This window comes from Archocentrus centrarchus, chromosome 5 (assembly GCF_007364275.1).
Source record: "Archocentrus centrarchus isolate MPI-CPG fArcCen1 chromosome 5, fArcCen1, whole genome shotgun sequence".
NCBI lineage: Eukaryota > Metazoa > Chordata > Actinopteri > Cichliformes > Cichlidae > Archocentrus > Archocentrus centrarchus.
In genome coordinates, this window is record NC_044350.1 from 3701693 (window position 1) to 3723490 (window position 21798).

General features: G+C 45.2%; 1 protein-coding gene across 1 annotated transcript in view; it reads right to left on the reverse strand.

The window, feature by feature from the left end:
- Positions 1-21798, reverse strand: part of epha8 (eph receptor A8) — a 146480-nt gene that overhangs the window by 32341 nt on the left and 92341 nt on the right. The window contains exons 7-9 of the mRNA XM_030728472.1: positions 10376-10531; positions 9733-10161; positions 36-160 (exon numbers count right to left, since the gene is read on the reverse strand). Coding sequence (XP_030584332.1) covers positions 36-160; positions 9733-10161; positions 10376-10531 — 710 coding nt within the window. The remainder of the gene's footprint in view (positions 1-35; positions 161-9732; positions 10162-10375; positions 10532-21798) is intronic.

Below are 21798 nucleotides of genomic sequence, written 5' to 3' on the forward strand. Positions count from 1 at the left end.
CTCGACTGGTGCAGAGGCAGCAGTTAGCCGAGTACCTTCTCGTAGTATTTGATGTCATACTCCAGGATTACCCCGTTGGGCTGGTCGGGTTCGTGCCAGAGCAGAGTCACGCTGTTCTGGCTGGTGTTCTCCTGGCGGATCGCTAACACTTCAGACGGGGCTGCACAAGAAACAGGAGAGATAGCGTCAGCTCAAGATGTATTTCTATGGTAACAACACAGTGTAAGGCGATGAGTAAAGACCTACTCGCACAGCAGCTTTTTGTTTGTTTGTTTTAAAATAAAATAGAACAACAATACGACCCCTTTCTGTTTTTACCCCATTATTTGTCAGAGCTTTCCTAAAGAGCTTGACTTTATTATATTTATTATTATTTAAAAAAAAAAAAAAGATTAAAAGAGTCTTGTTTAAATTTAACCTCGGAACCTCGATTCGGTTTAATTCTCTTGCACCAAAAATATTGTAGCGATTCTCTTAGTTAGAGAGCGTGTTGATGTTGTGGGATTTTGGACTGTTCGGGAGGTTCGTGAAGGCAGCATGGAGAGAGAAAAAAGACCGAGAGCTTGCCTGTGTGTGTGTTGCTGTTCCGCTGTTGTAGTTGTGGTTGGCGTGGCTGTGGCCTACAGCAGCCGTTTTTCTGTTAATAAAGACGACCTTTGTTGTGAATATCGCCGACTTTGGAAGTGTGTTTACAACGTTACATTGGTGTCAGAAGTCAAACTGCCAACCGTCGGCTAGCCCTGCTTCGGCTACCTCAGTTGACAGCCTGCGCTAACTATGGCAGCGCAGCGAGATGTGGCCGGGGCCCGCCCGAAGATCAAGAGAGAGGCTATGGACAGTGACTTTGGGGGCACGCTGGGTCCTGAGGGAGCGGACAGTGCCGGAGAGCGTTTAGCCCGCCTCAGACGGACTGCCAGAGGCCTGGCAGCTGACGCTGGCTTTAGCCCGTCGACTGCAGGAATATACACGGGCGCGGAGACGCCCGCCCCGAACAGCACGGGGCCCGTGCTTGGCGATAGTGGCGCCCGGCCCTGCCAGGCAAATGTGAAAACCCCCAAGTACTCCGGTAAGGCTGACTGGGAGGCCTTCCATGCTCAATTTGAACTGTTGGCGCATGCTGCGGCCTGGTCCGAAGACACTAAAGCACTCCAGCTAGCCTTGTGCCTCACTGACGACGCTTTGGCATGCCTGCTGCTGCTTAGCCCAGCTGAGAGGGGTGACTACAGGGCTCTGGTTGGTGCTCTGCAGCGGCGGTTTGGGCAGTGTGGCCAGCCTGCTGTCCTGCGGTCCGAACTGACGAGTAGACGGAGACAACCGCGCGAGCCGCTTCGCGCTTTGGCTAATGACATTGAGATGCTAGCGAAGAAAGCATATGCCCACATGCCCATCGGCGTGCAGAACGAGCTGGCCAGAGACCAGTTCATCCGCGCCATTATCCCTGGTGAGCTGCGCATCCAGACTCAACTTTCCCACCCCCGCAATCTGCACAAGGCCCTGGAGATGGCCTTGGAGAGGGAGGCCGTGGTGGCTTCTGCGGGGTGCGACCATAGCGAGTATGACCCGGTGGTGAGGGCTGCGGTGCCGGAGGCCCCGGGCCAGGGGGTGCCAGCTTGGGCGGCCGAATTGACCGAACTGGTTCGAGGCGTGTCTCTACAATCTTCACGCCGCGGTGCTCGTCCTCGCCGAGACCCTCCTGTTTGCTGGACGTGCGGACAGCTGGGCCACATCAGCGTGCGATGCCCGGACCGTGCTCAGGGAAACGCCTCAGGGCCTGCGTAGGCGGGACGGCGCAGGCCCCCTCTTCTGTGTCCCAATCCGCCGGGGCGCTGGTGGACAGAGCCCAACGGTACAGCCGGGGGTGCGGGGCTCAGCTCCCCCCAGAAGCAGACGACAGCACAGAGTCCGCGAGGGTGGTGGGCTGGACGCGTGCAGGGGATTTTTGTCACATCCCCATCACCCTGGCAGGGGCTCCGTACACAGCTCTGGTCGACACTGGCTCCACTGCGACCTTGATGAGACCTGACGTGGTGCCGGTAGGAACCCAGTTGGAACCAACTACAGTAAAACTGCGTACAGTGACTGGTGAGTTAGCGCCGATGTTGGGAAAAGGGCTGGTCCCTATTCAGGTGGGGGGCCTGGGAGTGAACTTGGAGGTGTGGGTGGCAGCGGTGCAGGATGTTTGCATATTAGGCCTGGACTTTCTGCGGGCCTCACAGAGTGTCTTAGACCTGGGGAATAACACGCTGACCTTTCCAGGGGGCCCCATGGTTGACCTGGTGCGCCCCGCACAGGCCCCGAACCTGCACCCGCCAAAGTCGAGAGCAGCGGGGGTGCACCATGAGGCACACCTTCCGCCCCCGATCTACCCCCCTGCACCCCTGTCCCCTGACCCCGATTTAGCCACCGTAGTGGGTTCTCCTGCCTCAGACCAGCACACTGTAATGGGGGAGGGGGATAGACTGGCAGTAGTGAGGGACATATGGACACATAGCTGCCAAGATTTAGATCATCCACAGCGGGAGGAGCTGTGGCAGGTGCTGCTGGAGTTCAAGGACATTTTTGCTCTGTCAGAAGATGAGGTAGGCTTGACTCACCTCCTGCAGCACGACATTGACACGGGAGATGCACGGCCTGTGAAGTCACGCCCTCGCCGCCTCCCCCTGGCGCATCAGGCTGCGGCTGATAGTGCGATCGGGGAGATGCTCAGGGCTGGCGTCATTGAACCCTCCGACAGCCCCTGGGCCTCGGGGGTTGTGATGGTTAAAAAGAAGAAGAGCCCCAAAATGAGATTCTGTGTCGATTTTAGGCCATTGAACAGTGTGACTAAGAAAGACTCATACCCGCTGCCCCGCATCGATGAGTGCCTGGATTTGGTTTCCGGCTCTTCCTGGTTCTCCTCGCTGGACCTGCGTAGCGGGTATTGGCAAGTGCCCCTCAGCCCCGCAGCCAGACCAAAGACTGCTTTCAGCACAGGCAGGGGGCTGTGGCAATTCCGTGTTCTCTGCTTCGGCCTATGCAATGCGCCGGCCACGTTTGAAAGGTTGATGGAAAAGGTGCTGGCCGATATCCCCCGACAGGAATGTTTGGTCTACTTGGACAACATCCTGGTCCACGGAAGTTCCTTCGAGGCAGCTCTGGCATCCCTGCGGCAGATTCTACAGCGGATAGCGGCAGCGGGCCTGAAACTCCACCCTGATAAGTGCTGCTTTATGAGGAAAGAGCTGGAGTTCCTGGGACACAAAATCGGGGGTGAGGGTATCAGTACGCTGGAGGAGAAAGTGCAGGCGGTGAAGGACTGGCCAACCCCCACAAACTTGAAGGACTTAAAGAGCTTCCTTGGTCTGGCGTCCTACTACAGGCGGTTTGTAAGGGGGTTCTCCTGTATTGCTGCGCCCCTGTTCCGCCTGCAGAAAAAGGATAGTGACTTTGACTGGTCAGCAGGATGTGAACAGGCTTTTGAGCGGCTGAAAAACGCCCGAACAGAATCTCCCACCCTCGCCACCCCGGACCCCAGTCTGCCGTTTATTCTAGACACAGATGCCAGCGATGGCGGAATGGGGGCAGTGTTGAGCCAGGGGGGGCCAGCGGGGGAGAGAGTGGTGGCGTACTTCAGCAGAACCTTTAATAAGGCTGAACGACGCTATTGTGTGACGCGAAGGGAGCTCCTGGCCATAGTACGGGCAATAAGTCACTTCAGGTACTACCTTTGTGGCCTGCCCTTCACTGTCCGGTCAGACCATTCAGCCTTGCAGTGGCTAATGGCGTTTAAGGAGCCAGAGGGGCAGATTGCACGCTGGCTGGAGGAATTAGCGCCATACGTCTTCGAAGTGAAGTACCGAGCGGGGGCTCACCACGCCAACGCAGATGCCATGTCCCGCCGCCCCTGTGCTCCAGCTGGTTGCCGGTACTGCGAAAAGCGGGAAGCCCGGGAGGAGGAGCTCCGGGCTGGGGGAGAGCATGATTCCGGGTGTAGCGGAGGTGAGCTGGCCTGCAGAGTGGCACAGGTGATTGACCCGCTCGAGTGGAGAGCGCAACAGGAGCAGGATGTTGACCTCCGGCCAGTGCTACAATGGGTGGAGTCTGGTCAAAGACCGCAGTGGAGCGGAGTGGCTGGATACTCACCTGCAACTAAAGGACTGTTTGTGAAATTTTCAGCTCTCCGAGTAAAGGATGGAGTGCTGCAGAGAGCCTGGAAGGAGCCAGCTACGGGGGAGGAGAGGTGGCAGGTGGTGGTCCCCAGGGCCCTGAGGGAGGCAGTTTTGAACGGAACCGCCGGGGTGGGGCATTTTGGAGTTTCCAAAACCCTTCGGCGGCTCCGGCAGAGTTTCTACTGGGGGCAGCTCAGGAGGGATGTTGAGGACTTTTGCCGCCGGTGTGACCTCTGTGCAGCGCACAAGGGTCCCTCAGACCAGTCCCGGGCCCAGCTACAGCAGTTAGCAGTGGGAGCCCCGATGGAGAGAGTAGCAGTGGACGTGATGGGGCCTTTTCCACGCACAGACAGAGGAAATCGTTATGTCTTAGTTGCCATGGACTACTTCACAAAATGGCCGGAGGCATATGCCATACCCGACCAGGAGGCGGAGACGGTGGTCGACAGGCTGGTGGAGGGCATGTTTGCCAGGTTCGGGATGGCAGAAACCATTCACAGTGACCAGGGAAGGAACTTTGAGTCGGCTGTTTTCTCTGTCATGTGTGAGCGCTTAGGGATGCGAAAGACCCGGACGACACCGTTACACCCGCAGAGTGATGGGCTCGTCGAGCGCTTCAACAGGACCCTGGCGAAACAGCTGGCCATCCTCACTGCAGAGCACCAGCGTGATTGGGACATGCATTTCCCCCATGTTTTGTTGGCGTATAGGTCCGCTGTGCAGGATTCCACCTTGTGTACGCCTGCCCTGCTCATGCTGGGGCGAGAGCTACGGACGCCAGCGGAGATGGCACTGGGGAGGCCTCCGGACGCTCCGGTAGTCGTACCGGGTCCGGAATACGCCAGGAGACTGCAGGACCGGCTGGAGTCGGCCCATGCTTTTGCCCGTGATCAGCTGGAGAAAGCGGGAATGAGACAGAAAAGGAATTATGACTTGAGGGTAAAAGGGAAAGACTTAAGGGCCGGTGACCTTGTGTGGGTGTACAGCCCGAGGAGGAAGAAAGGCCGGTGCCCTAAGCTGGACTGCCACTGGGTGGGGCCTTGTGTAGTGGTAGAGAAGCTGGGGGAAGTGGTGTACAGGGTTCAGCTGCCGACTAGGGGGAGACGAGTGGCCCTTCATAGAGACAGGCTGGCTCCATATAAGGGTGATGTGCGCCCAGTCCAGTCAACCCCCCTGAGAAATGAAACAGCCACAGCCCCAGACTCACTGACTGTGCCCCCTTCTACTGCCCTACAGCTTCCTCCACTTTTGCACCCCATCCCAGATCAAAAGCAGGGTGCTGCAGGACAGCAGACACAGCCCCAAGTGTCGTCTACAAGGGGGCTGCAGAGGCAGAGAAGACCCCCAGGTCACCTCAGAGACTTTGTACGGGATCCCTCGGGGCGAGGGATTTAGTGAGGGGGGGCAATGTAGCGATTCTCTTAGTTAGAGAGCGTGTTGATGTTGTGGGATTTCGGACTGTTCGGGAGGTTCGTGAAGGCAGCATGGAGAGAGAAAAAAGACCGAGAGCTTGCCTGTGTGTGTGTTGCTGTTCCGCTGTTGTAGTTGTGGTTGGCGTGGCTGTGGCCTACAGCAGCCGTTTTTCTGTTAATAAAGACGACCTTTGTTGTGAATATCGCCGACTTTGGAAGTGGGTTTACAACGTTACAATATTTTAAATTTCTCTTATTAACATCAATGACATTGGTATGACTATTCTTCCACTTGTGAGGTGTACTTCCATTTGGCCTTAAAATTAATTCAAAGTTATATTAAAAATGTCTTAAAAAGTAAAAAAATCTTTATCCTCATGTACACTGTAACCTCCTGTCATTTGTACTAGAGGTTCTTTTGGAAACACAAGTCAGGCCCTTGGAAACCGATGAACTTAAGTGACACTAACAGTTACTGATAACCAGACAGCCGGAGGGTTAATGCAACTAGTAATTGTCACATTAATCAAAACGGAAATGGGCAGTCACATTTGCTCTGTTTATAATGTCAGTATGGAGCATAGAAGTGTCAGGGTTAGCCACAAGCACTGTTTGCTGACAGTAGCAGCTATTCCAACCCGTCCTTACAGAAACAAAGTGCACGTTGCACAACCTGTTCTTCATTATCAGCACAAAATGTCACTGAGATAGCACTTTCTTTTTAAATATTGTTATTTTGGCACTTCTGCACATTTGACAGCGAGAGAGACCACAAAGAGAGAGGAGAGGTATGTCTGATGAAGGGCCAAGGCTGGATTCAAACTCTTAATGATATGACTGCAAGTGAGTCACCAGCAACCCAAGGAGAAGTATCTGCTTGATTTTTAAACATTTATTTGCACGACATTTCTCTTCTTTTGGCTTCAGATTATTATATAGTTCTCACATTGACTGATTTAAGGTTAGAGCGGGGCACAGGATAGTGCAGCTACATGTATGAACATGTACACTGATGAAATCGTATCTGATGCTACTTACCACAATATAAACTCTAGTAAGCCTGTTTTCCATGCTCTTCTGTGGATCTGTAAGGCCTTTGTGCTAGGTTCTGTCATGCATTTCCACTATGCTTTACATGTATAGATTTTTATTTATTCATTTATTTTCAAGGGACCATATAAACAAAAGGTAATAGTGTTGCAATCATGAAGTCATGGGAAACTAGTAGGTAACTACTAAGAGCAACTTATGTATGTTGGCCTCTACAAAATAATCATTTACCTTATCCTGAGTATCCCTTCTTTGAGACTTTGCGCCCTTTAAGCCAACTTTCTTATGATTGGCTCTGGCTCATAAACAGTAGGTTTGAAAGAAGGGGGGTGGAGCTTCTGTGCCTACAGATACAGCTATGGGCCTGAGATGACCATATTCATGATGTCATAAAGATCTGAGAGTGGAAGATCTGTGATCACTTGAATGTTCACCGACCTCATTATTTAAAACTTTGTCCATTATAGGGATCACAATTATCAACATTTTCCAGAGCTTATAAACCATAGGACAGGGGGAAGGGGGTAAACACCCAACGTACGCTTTTAGTCAGAAAATGTCAGTCGGTCTATGTAATTTGAGTACTGCCGCCTGACAGCTAAAGGCTTAGGCATCTACTCTCGTTCACTTGTACACCACTTCATCATTCAATTCAATTCAATTTTATTTGTATAGCGCCAATTCACAACAGTCACCTCAAGGCGCTTTGTATTGTGGTTAAAGACCCTACAATAATACAAAGAAAACCCAACAGTCAAACAACCCCCTATTAGCAAGCACTTGGCGACAGTGGGAAGGAAAAACTCCCTTTTAACAGGCAGAAACCTCCAGCAGAACCAGGCTCAGGGAGGCGCAGTCATCTGCTGCGACCGGTTGGGCCGTGGTCTGCAGTGATATGGCCTCTGGTCGGGCGGATCAATTCAAAGGCCTCATTGAATTCTCTAAATAGACCATCATTGATTCACAAAGTGACTCTACTGACGATATTTGACAAGAACAGCAGGTGTGGAAAGCAGCCAAAGCCAGCAGAGATAAATTCAACAAGGAAGTGGAAGCTTTGTTCCAAAAATGGAAACGTACGCAGTAAACGACAGAAAACAATGATGGATTTTATTCAGAAGGTATGTGCATTAATTCTGTATAAACAAAAAGGCCCTTCCGAGTCAAAGCTACATGTCCCAAATGTCACACAGGCATTTTTATTAACATTCAGCTGTAAATGTACATGAGAAATTGCTCAAAAATAAACTATTGGCATATTTAAATAATAATGCTCCCCAAATAAATTAATACTGTGCTATTAAAATGTAAACAAAAAAGATACAGAGCAAAATAGCAAAAGGCTGACTTATTCTTTAAAAAGCCAGTCTGGTGGAGTCTACTTCACTGGAAAGTGCTTCCTCCTGTGTGTACTCCTGTACATCTAGTACTCTGTGCAAATAAAAAAACATATAAACAGACTGAATGAACAAAATTCCATCCTTCAGTCAGCAGGTTTCTAGCCAGCTCAGTAAATCCATAGACATATGCGCTGACGTATCACAGCAACAAGCCCACCCGCTCAAGGCGGCATCTGCAAGCACACAAAAAAGACCCACTTCCACCATTAGGGTCACGTGAATTATGGTACAAACCAACTTCTGCTATGGAGTTGCGGTATGGCAGCACCCTCTTGCCTGCAGCCAGGGACTCTTGGTGGTCCGGGCGACGCCAAAATGTATGAATGGCAGTACAAAGATTGTATGTATACAAAACATGGCGACAGCGGAGGGTTTCAGGTTTCCAAAACTCTCCAAAAGTCATTGACGTCACAGGAAAAAGTCGCTAAATTTGTCGCTAGTCATTTTTTGGAAAAAAAAGTTACCAGGGGGGTCTGAAAAGCCACTAAATTCAGCAACAAATTCGCTAAGTTGGCAACACTGCCATGCTGTCACTTCCTTCATGATTTACGGGTGAAGCGGTGAGGGAGAGAGGCGGGTCACTGTGAAGTTATCCAGAAACAAACTGGGAGAGAAGAGAACAGTGAACTGGTGGATCTACAAGTATGATTGTAACATGAAATAGACTATATTGATATAAACTATATTGTCTCATCTTATATTGCTTATGAAAATATATCGATATTTCTTAAAAACTTGATATATCGCCCAGCCCTAGGAAAGAGTATATTTGATACCAAGATATACAGAATTTTTCAACACCAGGATGTGCTTAATAAATACCAAACAATTAAAATACCAAAGAACCAGGTGAAATTAAGTGTCATGAAAAAGATCATTTTCTTTGTACGCTTTTGGGGAGGGGGTCTGAAAAAGAGTACTCTTTGTACGCTTTGGAAAATGTTGATAATTGTGAATGACCCCTTAATAAGAAATTAGACTACTGTAACGGAATATAAAAGACAAAAAACAAAGAATCAAGTCACTTTAATGTAGGTTGTATTTACAGACTATTTAAATGTTTACCAACATTCACCAAAAGATTCACTAAAATATCTCCTGGTGAATTCTCTAGTAACTAATCATTATCTACAGTCATTATTTTTGCAGTTTCTGTTTAGTCACTTCCTGTTTTATTTTGAAATCTCTGTAACACACTCCAGTTGATTTAGTTTTTGGTTAGTCACTTCTTTTTAATTGCCAGCAAAAAAGAAAAAGGGGGGGGGGGGTGACTCCTTTGGTTACAAAAAGACTTTGGTAATACAGAAGTCTGTGGGACTGTAGCTGTCAGCATACTAATCACTGAGCTTGAGGCTTCATGCTGGGACTTCGCTTAGCAAGGGGTGGTGTCACAGTAGCTACATCTATCTTCCGGTCTGTGCGAGTTTCTTTGTTTTTCCAGTGAGTTCTCCTTGTGTATTACCTTTGCCTGTTGGGGGATTTTTACCCTTTACAGATACTTTTGTGGATGGTTTGACTTGTGCCTGGATTAAAGATTTGGATTTTGAAATTCTGCTCTAGCTCCTCTGTCATGCACTTGGGATCTTCCCTCTCTGAAACAGTTACATTATATTTTTTATGGATATACATGAACGTTACGTTGTGAGTAACTAAGTTGGAAGAAAGGGCCAGACCTTAAATTCCTCATAATGAGTTCCAATACGTCACCGTTCTGAACCCTACCTGCCTGGTTCGTTGTGATGTTGACCACAGCATACAGTGTTGGCTCATTGCTTAGGTGTGACACTGCATTCATGGCCAAGATGCGAAAGGAGTAGTTGGTGTGGGCCACCAGGTTGAGCACTGTCACCCAAGATTCCTTCAAACCAGTCTGGCGAGGGACGAATCGAACCGCAGCCGTGCCCAAACGCTCCACCATCCCTCCTCCCCCTGCCCCTACACTTCCCCCTCCACCTGCCTTCCCTCCACCGGTGGTGCCTCCAGGGGAGGATGCACAGTCTTCACAGGGCCCTCCTTCGCCTGAGCATTTCAGACACGACACACTGTACTGCAGGTCGCTGCGACCCCCGGTATCCAGAGGGCGGTCCCACTCTAAATTCACAGAGGTCCCATTGACTGAGGAGATGACATTTACTGGAGCAGATGGAGGGCCTGGAGAAAAGAAAGATTTGAGTTCATTCAGAGGTTTGATCATGTCTGAAGAAGAAAATTAGATTTTTGAGGCAAAGATAAGTTCAGGACATCATTTCATGGTTACCGTGTGCTGTTTGAGTGTGTTTATGTGCATGTCTTGGCACTTTTTGGAGGCAATCCCACACCTTGCGTGTGGGATTGGGCTTCCTGGTGCACTGTGTGCTGTACTTACGGGAGCATGGAGCTGCTGGTGGGTCATCTGTTGCCCGATAATAGTTGGTGTCGCAGGGGCAGGAGAGGGCGGCTCTGGTCTCTGAGTGGCTGTGTTGAGGACATTTACCACACAGACCATCGCCTGCCACCGGCTTATAGAAACCCACCTCACAGGCTGCAGGATGAGACAGAGAGAGATAGACAGAGAAAGGGGGGGTGGGGGGAGGAATAAATAGAGTAAATAGAGAGCTTGCAGGGAAGCTGCACTCCCATAATCACTCAGACCATGATAAAATTCAGAGAGAGTGCAGGCAGAAAGGCATGAATCACACTCTTATAGCAAGCTGTGCATATCAACGTGCAGCTTCAACTTTTTCAAAACTGTGTCATCTCCTCTAAAGTATTCATTTTAGGACATAGACCCACCCCAACTCCCCCTTAATCTATGTATAATTACAGGCCTTGTAACCGCAGAGACTGCAGAGCAGGGGAGATGAAAGTCATACTTCTTTCTGTTCAGATTTGGGCTGAAAAGGCGCTGCACTGTTGATACTCCCAGTGAGACCATCAGAATCCAGACCGTGTTTCAACCTTATTCAGCTGCTCTGATACATATTCACTTTTAACTCTGCACTGATTAATAATACAGGGGCTCTGATAAATATATTCTCTTTTCAGGCGGCTAATAGGCTTCTGCTATGGTAAATGGGGCAGGGGTAAAGCTTGCATACACACAGCGAAACAGTGTGCACACAACGATGCACCCGTGTTTGCTCTTCTTCACACACAGTAATTTGTGCTTCCCCCAAAATAGTGCGTGTTTTAGTTTACAGATGCAATGTTTGCCAAACCTTTGCTTGTCAAGAGTATAGCTATAGCTTTAGACATCAAAGACACTGGAAGAAGCATGAAACTGGATAACGAAGATTAAGTTATAACAAAGTGAAGAGCTCTCTGGATTATTGAAGACATTTTTAGATATTTTTGTAAAGGAATGAAACATACCTATACCTGTATATTAACAACGCACATGCAAAATGTTAATCAAATTCCATTCAATGTGTGCCAAGCATGCAATTTCTTTTTCTATAATATTATTTTTTGAGAATTACTCAATCCCTTAGTTATGAATGTGACAATATAAGCATAAGACCCTGAGAAATCTGCCCATCTACAGTGAATAGAGGAGATGATACCACAATAACGTGACCCCATTGGCTTTCCAGCAGCTAAAATTGTAACTTTTATCTTTCCAGAAGTACCAATGGCCGCTGTCTCACACTGGGGTCTGGTGGCAGCAGGAAGTCAGGTCTCCCCTACTCAGTATTTATGCACAGGAAAGCTTTGACTGGCACATGAAAATGAAACAGAAATGGAGAAGAAATACAAACACTGTGAATGACTTTTTTGCCTCCAAAATTAAAATAAATAAAACAATCATCAAGTTCTCTCCCTGTGTCAGGAGACCTCTTTATTTGATGCTTTAGGGTTAACAAAAAATAGAACAAAACAAAGAGAAAAAAAAAATCTAATCTTCTGCCCAAATAGAAGTCAAATCATTTCAAAACAGACACCAGAGACCAACTAGCAACTGCAGCACCAATTGGTTCTTAGACCATATCCACTGTGGAAAATATTCAGTATTTATACACCACATGAGGACACCTCATATTTGGAGATTCAATCACACTTAACATGCAAATGACTGTACAGATACAGCCACTTAAAATGGGTGCTCCCAGCCAGCTGTCAGCCAGTTCTCCGGGGGCAAATCTTCTTTCCACTATAAATGCGCCCCATTGGTTCAATTGCGGATCGTCACCAAGAGATGGCGGTTTCTTCACAAAGATTTTGACTTGGATAGCTTAAAATTGTTTTGACAGCTTTCATGCTTAAATATTTTCACCTGCTTCATTCATTTCAATTTCGTCTAATAAACAGATACAATTTAAAGAAAATGACATCAAGAAAAAAATAATTTTGCACACAAACTTCTCAGATCCAAACAGCTGGAAGAACCTAAATTTTCATTTATTGTTTGCTTTAGTGTTACTTGTTCAGTCCTACATTTTTTCTTTCAGGTTAATATTTTGATTTATGCTATAAATGTTTTAGAACTTTTGTACTGTCCAAAAGTTTTGAGCCACCATCATTTCTTTATATTTTGCACAGGAGAAGCCAGATTTTCCCCTACAGTGATTATTTTTTAAGTGCTCTCCAGGATTTATGAAGCTCTTTCAAAGTAGTTCTTTGGACACTGGCTGCTTTGAAATTCACTTTCAAGCATGAAAATTAATGTTTGTTGTTGTTGTTTGGTTAAGCCACTTAAAAAAAAAGGACACTTAACAATGGGTTGTATGGAGTGATGAATACAAATTGGAATTTTTTGTTCAAATTGTCATCGATATGTATGGATGAGGTAAGAAAAGAGGTACAACAGTGAGCGTCTACAGCCGTCTGTAAAACCTAGCGGAGGTTCTGTTGTGGTTTGGAGCTGCATTTCAGCCTGCGGTGTTTAAGATATTGCCACAGTTGATGGAATTATGAGCTCAGAAAAGTCCAAAATACACTGCCAATGTAGTAAAAGGATATCTGGATAGAGAAACCTAAAATGGAACACTATCATTCATGCATTGGCTTCCCCAGAGCCCCAACCTCAACATTACTGAATAAGTGTGGGATCATCTTGACAAAGAATGGAACAAAAGGCAGCCAACATCCAAGAAGAACTTTGAATGTCCTTCAAGGAGCCTGGAGAACTATTCCTGAAGGCTCCTTAAAGAAATTATAGCAAGCTGCCTCAGAGAGTTGAGGCTGTGTTGAAGAATAAAGGCGGTCATACCAAATACTGACTTTGAAGCTCTGTTTTAACCTTATAAACTGCATTTCCATGTATGTTTGCACATTTCAATAAATAGCTGCAACTATTTCCTGTAAAGTATAAAGAAATTAGAGACTTTCACACAGTACTGTATAATGAAAGAACCCCCAAGTGAAAGTGGAGCAGACCAGTGGATGGATGTGGGTGGGCTGAGTTTTGTGGGGGCAGGGAAAAGGTCTTTGTACTGTAAATGTGAATGCACACTGTACAAAATGCTGTGGTAGCTTTGTAGACACACAAATAATACAATTCAAACTGGCTTCTTAAAAATTACAAAATGTTATGAGTGATTTTTTTTCAAAATATCAAATACAAAATATCAAAACACCTTCACTGATCTTAAATTGGTGAGCTCTACACAAAGAAGTTGTCCAGAGACCATTATCCACATCATCTAAGACTGTGAAAAGAAATTTTTGGTGCCTCATTGTTTTACCCCTCTCCTGATTTTTATGTGACCAAGTATCTATTTTACCATGTCTTGGGTTTTGAACAACATGTGAGACAACTAGAAGCCATTACAATCTTTCAAAACTATAAAATCAGATCCCCCCGGGTCAGATGGACTACAGATGATCTGATTTCATAAACATAATTTATTATTCTGGTCCAAACTGGTCATCTACAGTCATTTTTTTAAATTATGTAAATCTCAATGTAAAAACAGCACTAAATGCACTTAACTGTTAATTTATTAGGAACACACACATAATAATAATAATATTAATGCAGCCAGTTACAATAAACCTTGGCTTTCTGGAGGTTTTAATGTCTAAGAGAATTGCTAATTGAACAATATCGTCCTTCGGACTCTAAATGTGTGGTGCTCTGGGGCTGTACAGCTAATTGCCTTTCTGGTGTTTCTATTATTTTGTTCGTCATACCATAATGCTGAATCAACAGTTCTCTGAGACCCTGCTACAAGTTCTCCAGCTGTATTGTGGATGGCAGCACTCCGTTCTGGGTCATCATTTGGAAGCACAAAGCATCATTATTGGAAGGGTTCAAAGGTTCCAACAGCACAGCACAAATAAGAGTACGTACACAGCAAAATGGTAAACTGACACATTTTCCAATATTTATGGGTGACTTACAGTATATGTGACTCACTAGCTAGTCTAACAAGCTAATGCTACCAAGCTTTTGGAAAAGGGGATGAGCATTGAGGGATTACTTGACATCTGAGTAGCTCACGTCTATCTGAGAAGAAAATCTAACATCACAAACAGCTGGAGCTGATATTAGTTGCAATGCACAATAAAGATTTTAATTACCGTATTTTGCGGACCACAAGGCGCACCGGGTTATAAGGCGCATGATAAAACATTATGTAGCGTGAAACAAAAGCGTCAGGTAAGTCGAACTTTATTCAACTCATTCACAATAACTCAGAATATTCAGTTCAGTTTTAACAGATACAGAAAAATACACTCACATTTTAAATTATTCATCTTCCACAAATCCATCAAATTCCTCATCTTCAGTGTCTGAGTTGAACAGTTGGGCGATTTCGGCATCAAGCATGCCGCTCTTGTGTGAAAATCTGTTCCCCCTGTGTCGGCAGCGCACACTGCAGCCAGAGACGCGGATCCAACTGTCTTCACGGTGCTTTTGATCGATTTCTCGGTAAAACGACACTGTAAGACTTGCTGGTAAATTAATTTGTTCCCATGTTATGGAAGGGGAATAGAATATTTCGGATGGCTGAAATATACGCCTCTCTGGCTGCGCACTGCTGACACAGGGGGAACAGATTTTTGCACAAGACCTGGTTGCCGATCGCCAGATTAGCACAAATAGGCCAAATTCATCATAGTTTTCTGCGGTTTACAGCGTACAGTTTCCATTTTTGGAACAATGCTTCCACTTCTTGTTGAATTTATCTCTGGCGGCTTTGGCTACTTTCCACACCTGCTGCACCGCACTCACAGCTTGTTCCTGTCTAATATCGTCAGTAGAGTCATTTTGTGAATCGATTGTTGAGTATTTTAGAGAATTCAATGAGGCCTTTGAACTGATCTGCCAGACTGGAGGCCATATCGCTGCATACCACGCAATGGTGCAGCGCTCAACTATTTGAAAAGTGTATGCTGGGTGTTACCCCCCTGTTGTACGCTTTGTACGCTCTGGGAAATGTCGATAATTGTTAAGCGTCCCTTACCAAAGTCACACTAAAACATTTTGACAGATTTTTGAGCACAGTGTACCACATAAAATTGGTTCAAGGTCAGTAAGCAAAACAAGAACTCATACATAAGGCGCACCCGATTATAAGGTGAACTGCCTATTTTTAAGAAAATTTAAGGATTTTAAGTGCACCTTATAGTCCGAAAAATACGGTAATTACCTTTCATCTGGGCTGGTGACTAAGACTTTAGACAATAGTGCAAGGCCAGTCTTTTGTTAGTCTTGTCCATAATTCAATCTCTATTATTTATAATTCACCATTTAATGTACCATGACTTGTTCCTTTCTGCCTGTCCTGTCAGCCAACAATATAAGCTTCCATTAGGAGTGAGAGTGAGAGAGGCTCTGCTGTGCTTCTAGCTGTGTTTGTCATATGAAAACTGTCAGGGCTGATAAAATCAAAGGTGCATTAATTAGAGGACCTGGACAATCAATGTTAGAAAAGAGCAACACAAGATTTCTATGAGAAACCCATAACAATTAAAAGCTGAAAAAACTGAAAAGCTCAGCTGAAAAATCTCTCAGGTGCACACATTTTGCTTTCTCCAGAGATACCAGAGAGTAAGTAAGAGAAAGAGAGCAGTAACCCGTGCTTGCATTTATTAGTTTCCATTTTTCCTCTCACAGTTTTTTATGTTACATTTAAACACTGAACGACACACATGGTTTTAATGTCAAAATAAGAAAACATGCAGTCTACTTGCCTTTTCGCTTGTTTTAATGCAGTTCATAGTATGTCTAAATATAAAATAATAATTGTTATATATCAGCAATAATATTTATCAGTTGACATGTGTGCAGTACCAGTCAAAAGTGACTGTGTCCAAACTTCTGGCTGGTACTGTACATGCAGAGAAAGCGTCGTTTTTAGTGGGCTGACACATTTGGCAACACAAACCAGAGCGGGGAGCTCAGGCAGGGTCAACTAGTAAATGTGAGGTCAGGGAGGAGCAGCTTTGAAGAAAAAGACTTAGCAGCTCAGATTCATTCCACTGTTTACAAACAAATCCTGTGCTGAGACAAAAATGCCTGGGTTTTATTTACAGACATCAGGTTGACATTCCTGCAAAACCTAGAGGGATCTGCAGTGTTTACTGCACATACTCCAGCTAAGACAGTTTGAGGGATTTTACTTAGAAGTCCATGGATTCTACCAGAAACCTCATTCTGAAGCTTCAGTGTGCAAGGTATTTATCCTAGGATGTCAGCAGTAAGCGAGTCAGTATGTGAGCAGCGTTCTTTTAAGTGACAAGAATGTATAATTTTAACCATAAGTTAACCACTGAAAATAAAGTGCATATAGTGTATGTTTGAAAGGGCTTCTCTTGTCTAACAGCAAGTCAGTAAAGTAAAACAGTAACATCTATTTTCATTTTGGTACGGCAGTCACTAACTTGGTTCTGGTTCAGCAGTCATGACTTTGAATCATGCTTTTTGCGCTAAGAGCTGATCCACGGACTATTCCATGTGCACCATTAACACATTGAACAACTCTTGTTTGCAGAGCTGTTTAAATTCATGAAGGTTTTTAAGCAGGGACGTCCTGTTTAAGGTCATGCCAAAGCATCTCAGTGGGATTTAAGTCTGCACTTTGACCACTCCAAAGTCCTGAATGATTTTGAGCGATTCACAGGTGGTCTTGCTGGTGTGTTTCGGATCATTGTCCTGCTGCGTAACCCAGGTGCGCTTGAACTTCAGGCTGGACATTCTCCTTCAGGATTTTCTGGTAGAGAGCAGAATTCATGGTTCCAATGATTATGGCAAGTCGTTCAGGTCCTTAAGGAGCAAAGTGGCCCCAGACCATCACACTACCACCACCATGTCTGACTGTTCTATGAAGTGTTTTTTTGTTTTTGTTTTTAATGAAATGCTCTGTTAGTTTTTATTTAGTTAGTTTTATAATATTTTCCTAAAAGTCTTGGGGCTCATCAAGATATATTTTTGGCAAATGTGAGATGAGCATTTTTGACCTTTTTGGTTTTCTCCTTGGAACTCTCCCATAAATACCATTTTTGTCCAGTTTCTCTCTCATTGTTGAATCATGAACTCTGCTCTTAACTGAGGCAAATGAGGCCTGCAGTTCTTTAAATGTTACTCTGGGATCTTTTGATGAGTCACCAGTGTACTCTTAGAGTGATTTTGGTAGGCCGGCCACTCATGGGAGGGTTCACCACTCTTCCAAGTTTTCTCCATTTGTGGATGATGGCTCTCAGTGTGATTCACTGGAGTCCCAAAGCCTTAGAAATGGCCTTTGCAGACTGATACTGTAGATGGCAATGAATTTGTTTCTCATTTGTTTTTGAGTTTCTTCAGGTCATGGCATGATGTGCTGCTTTTTGAGATCTTTTAGCAGACTTTGTCAGACAGGTTCAATTTAAATGATTTCCTGATACAGCAGGTCTGGCAGTAATCAGGCCTGGGTGTGGCAAGTGAAATTAAACTCAGCTCTCCAAAAAATGTGGTTAATCACAGTGATTTAACAAGAGGAGGCAATTATTTTTTCACACAGGGCCAGGTAGGTTTGGGTAGCTTTTAAAAACAACATTTTGTATTTACTCAGGTTATCTTTGTCTAATATTAAATTAGTTTAATAATCTGAAGCACTGAAATGAGACAAATATGGAAAAAAATAAGAAATGGTAAATGGACTAGTTCTTATATAGGGCTTTTCTACTCTGAGCATTCAAAGTGCTTTATACAACACATTTGCCCATTCACACAAGCACTTCCTTCTACAGCTAAGTGCTTTCTAGCTAACATTCATACACAGAATCGAACCGCCAACCTTCCGATTAGTAGATGACCTGCTCTACCTCCTGAGCCACAACCACCCTGAGTAATCAGTAAGGGGTGAAATACTTTTTCGCAGCACTGTAGCTGCAGAAATATGAAGATGTCTAAGAGGAAGGGAAGTGGACTTTTTGACCAGATTATTTAACACAATCTTGGGAATTGAGAAGATGTCTGAGGAATAGAGAAGACGTGCACTGGTACCGATTTTTAAGAACAACGGAGATGTGCAGAGGTGTACTAACTACAGAGGGATAAAGTTGATGAGCCATACCATAAAACTATGGGAGAGAGCTAAGTTAAGAAGAGAGGGGAGGATTAGTGAGCACCAGATGTGATGTTTGCTTTGAGAGTGTTGATGGAGAAGTTTAGAGAAGGTCAGCAGGAGTTGCACTCTTTCTTTGTGGATCTTGAGAAAGTATATTAAGGTGCCAAGAGAGGAGCTGTAGTACTACACAAGGAAGTCAGGAGTGGCAGAGAAGTATGTGAGGCTGGTGTAGGACATGTATGAGGACAATGAGACAGTGGTGAGGTTTGCAGTACAAGTGACACATGGTTCAAGATGGGGGTGGGATTAGGGAATCAGGGATTGGCCCAGAGGCCCTTATTGTTTTTGATGGTGATGGACAAGTTGACAGATGAGGTCAGGCAGGATTCTCCATGAACTATGATGTTTGCAGACACCACTGTTATCTGTAGTGAGAGTAGGGAGCAGGTGGAAGAGAGTCTGGAGAGGTGGAGGTATGCTCTGGTGAGAAGAGGATTGAAAGTCAGTAGAAGCAAGACAGAATATGAGTGCGTGAATAAGAGGGAGACAGGTAGAAAAGAGAAGATGCAGGGAGTAGAGATAGGGAGGGTAGATGAGTTTAAATTCCTGGGGTCGACCATGCAAAGCAGTGGACAGTGCACAAGAGAAGTGAAGAAGAGAGAACAAGCAGGGTGAGTGGAGGTGAGTGTCTGGGTGATTTGTGACAGGATGGATAAGTTTAGAAACTACATCTGAGGGACAGCAAAGGTGGAGCAGTGTGGAGTTAAAGTTTTGGAGGCCAGGTTGAGGTGGTTTGGACATGTGCAAAGGAAGAACTGTGAATATATTGGACAAAGGATGTTAAATATGGAGCTGCCAGGCAGGAGGAAAAGAGGAAGATCACAGAGGAGGTTCATGGATGTAATGCAGGAAGACATGCAGAGGGTTGGTGTGACAGAGACGGATGCTAGGGATAGGGTGGGATGGAGGCAGATGATCTGCTGTGGCGACCCCTAAAAGAAGCAGCCAAAAGAATAATAAGATGAATCTAAATTAACCTACTGTCAAATGTGAGAGCTTGGCAAGAGATTTTATGGGGGTACAACAGATCAATACGTGGGCCACGAACACTAGTAAAGGGGTCTTGACAGTGATGATGGAAACAGAATGATGTGCTGCACATGTTTTAAAGTCTTCTGTTCAGTCTTCAGGGACATGCAATTTTGGCTACTGGGCTAAATGCACCACAAATGGATAAAAACACTTCTGTTCATACACTGTGCCTTTCAGAACAGTGTGTTTGTAGTGACCTCTCTTACAGCCGTAACCATGGCCTGTCAAACAGGAGAAGAAATCTTGCCTCTAAGTACAGTTTTCTGATGAGAAAAGCTGCCGAATAGCAGAGATACCTGCTGGAGAGATAGTGGAGCTAATGTTCTTGGCTAAGGTTGGTTTGTTGACCTGGCATCAACACACTCAGACAGATCAAAAACCTCAAAAACAGTCCCAAACACTTCTACCTTTACCTTTTCAAAATTTCTGTATGTATTAATAATTTAGACTCTTCCAGTTAGTGCTGAAACTCATCCTCAAGTTGAAGAGGGCACTCCACCGTGTTCCAGCTGAGAACCATGCCCTCAGACTAGTGGAAATTAGCTTTCTTCAAAAGGTGCCTGGGCTCAGACTTAGAGATCAGAGGAGGAGCTTGGTCATTTGAGAGGGGCTCAGAGCACAGCCCCTCACATCATGTCAAAAAGCGCGAGCAGAGGTAAATAAGCTCTCTGGCTAGATTTCCCTCTAGATGTCTCTGAGGTGAGGTGTTTTCACACCTCGGAGCGGACTCCAGAAACACCGGAGATATTATGGGAATGTCCCCCTGAAAAAAAAACCAGGAAGTGGTTAAGGAAAGGGTGGTCTGGGCATCTCTGCATAGAATGCTGCCCCTGTGACCTGGACCCTGTTATTAAGTGATAGAAAATGGATGCATGGATAATAATTTAGACCCCAAAATATGATAAAGTAGTTTTCATATTTTTTTTATATAGTTTTAAACTACAGAAATTTCCCTTTAGAACAAAATTTCAAAATCAAAATGAACTTATGTTCACTGAGTGGGGAACACATCACATAAACACAGCGACACATACCTGCAAAACAGAGATGCTCGGATATGTACCCATACACACACACACACACACACACACACACACACACACAGGAGTGCATCACTATAGATAAACAGACTAGGGGGGGCGATAGTGTTCCTCTTTTTCACTCCCCAACAGGAGCCAGAAACTATTTGCATTTACAATATTTATCTCAGACTGTTTTCTCTCCCTCCTTTTTTATCCCGTTAATGCCGCCATCCCTTGATGTTTTTTTTTGTGAAGCCCCCGAGTTGAAAAGCAGGTCACGATAAACATCGGAACAGCTCGTTCATCAATGGGAGAGGCGGCGAGAGCTTTGAAGTCTCTGACAGATTCACCAGGAGTTCTACACACACACAGATACACACACACACACTAACACAGAAAGGTTATGGTAATGCAAAAGACACACAAAAATACACATTAGGGTGATGTCTGATGCAGCCACGGTAACCACGCGCAGTGTGAATTTATCAACGCACAGGTGAGAGAAGGTGGTCTGTGGCAGGATCAGCTGTGATAACCTTTCATTTCACATCTGATGTGCTACTCATTTGATGCTCTGGATGTGGGAAAAATGAAGATATAAATGGGAATTATAAAAACGAATGCCATCATCAAAACACGAGTAACCACTGCAAAAAGAACGTGATCAACAGGAAGGAAAATAACTTGTGAATTCTCTGCTTGCTGCCTGGAACTTTTAACAGTAAGACGATTTTTCACCTGTTATTTATGTTTCGATCAATCCAGTTAAAATCACATCAATGCCAAGCAAAGCTGAGCAGGATCAGCAGCCTGTAGCAGGACCTGCTTAGCTTTTAGTCTGTGTCACAAGGTCTGAATTTGATGGATTGCTTCACAGCACAAAACAGGAACTGAGTCTGTCCCAAAGTTTTGATTGACATGCAGTCTCTGAGTTTATAAAACCAACTTCTGCTCTAGCTAAAAAATAGCAACCCATAGTTTCAGTTGATACTGTCTGATCTCACAGTGAGTTTGAAGCATTATTTCAGTGGAAATTTGCAACTATAAGAACTCCTCTCTCCATATGACATTAAACTCCACTGTGTAATATTACAGCAAAGGAAAATGTGAAAGGGGCACTCTTGTGCAAATTTCAACTCTTATTTCAGGCTTTAAATTTTAATATGAAGTGTGTTTTACTGGGCTCTGAGATAGATAGATGT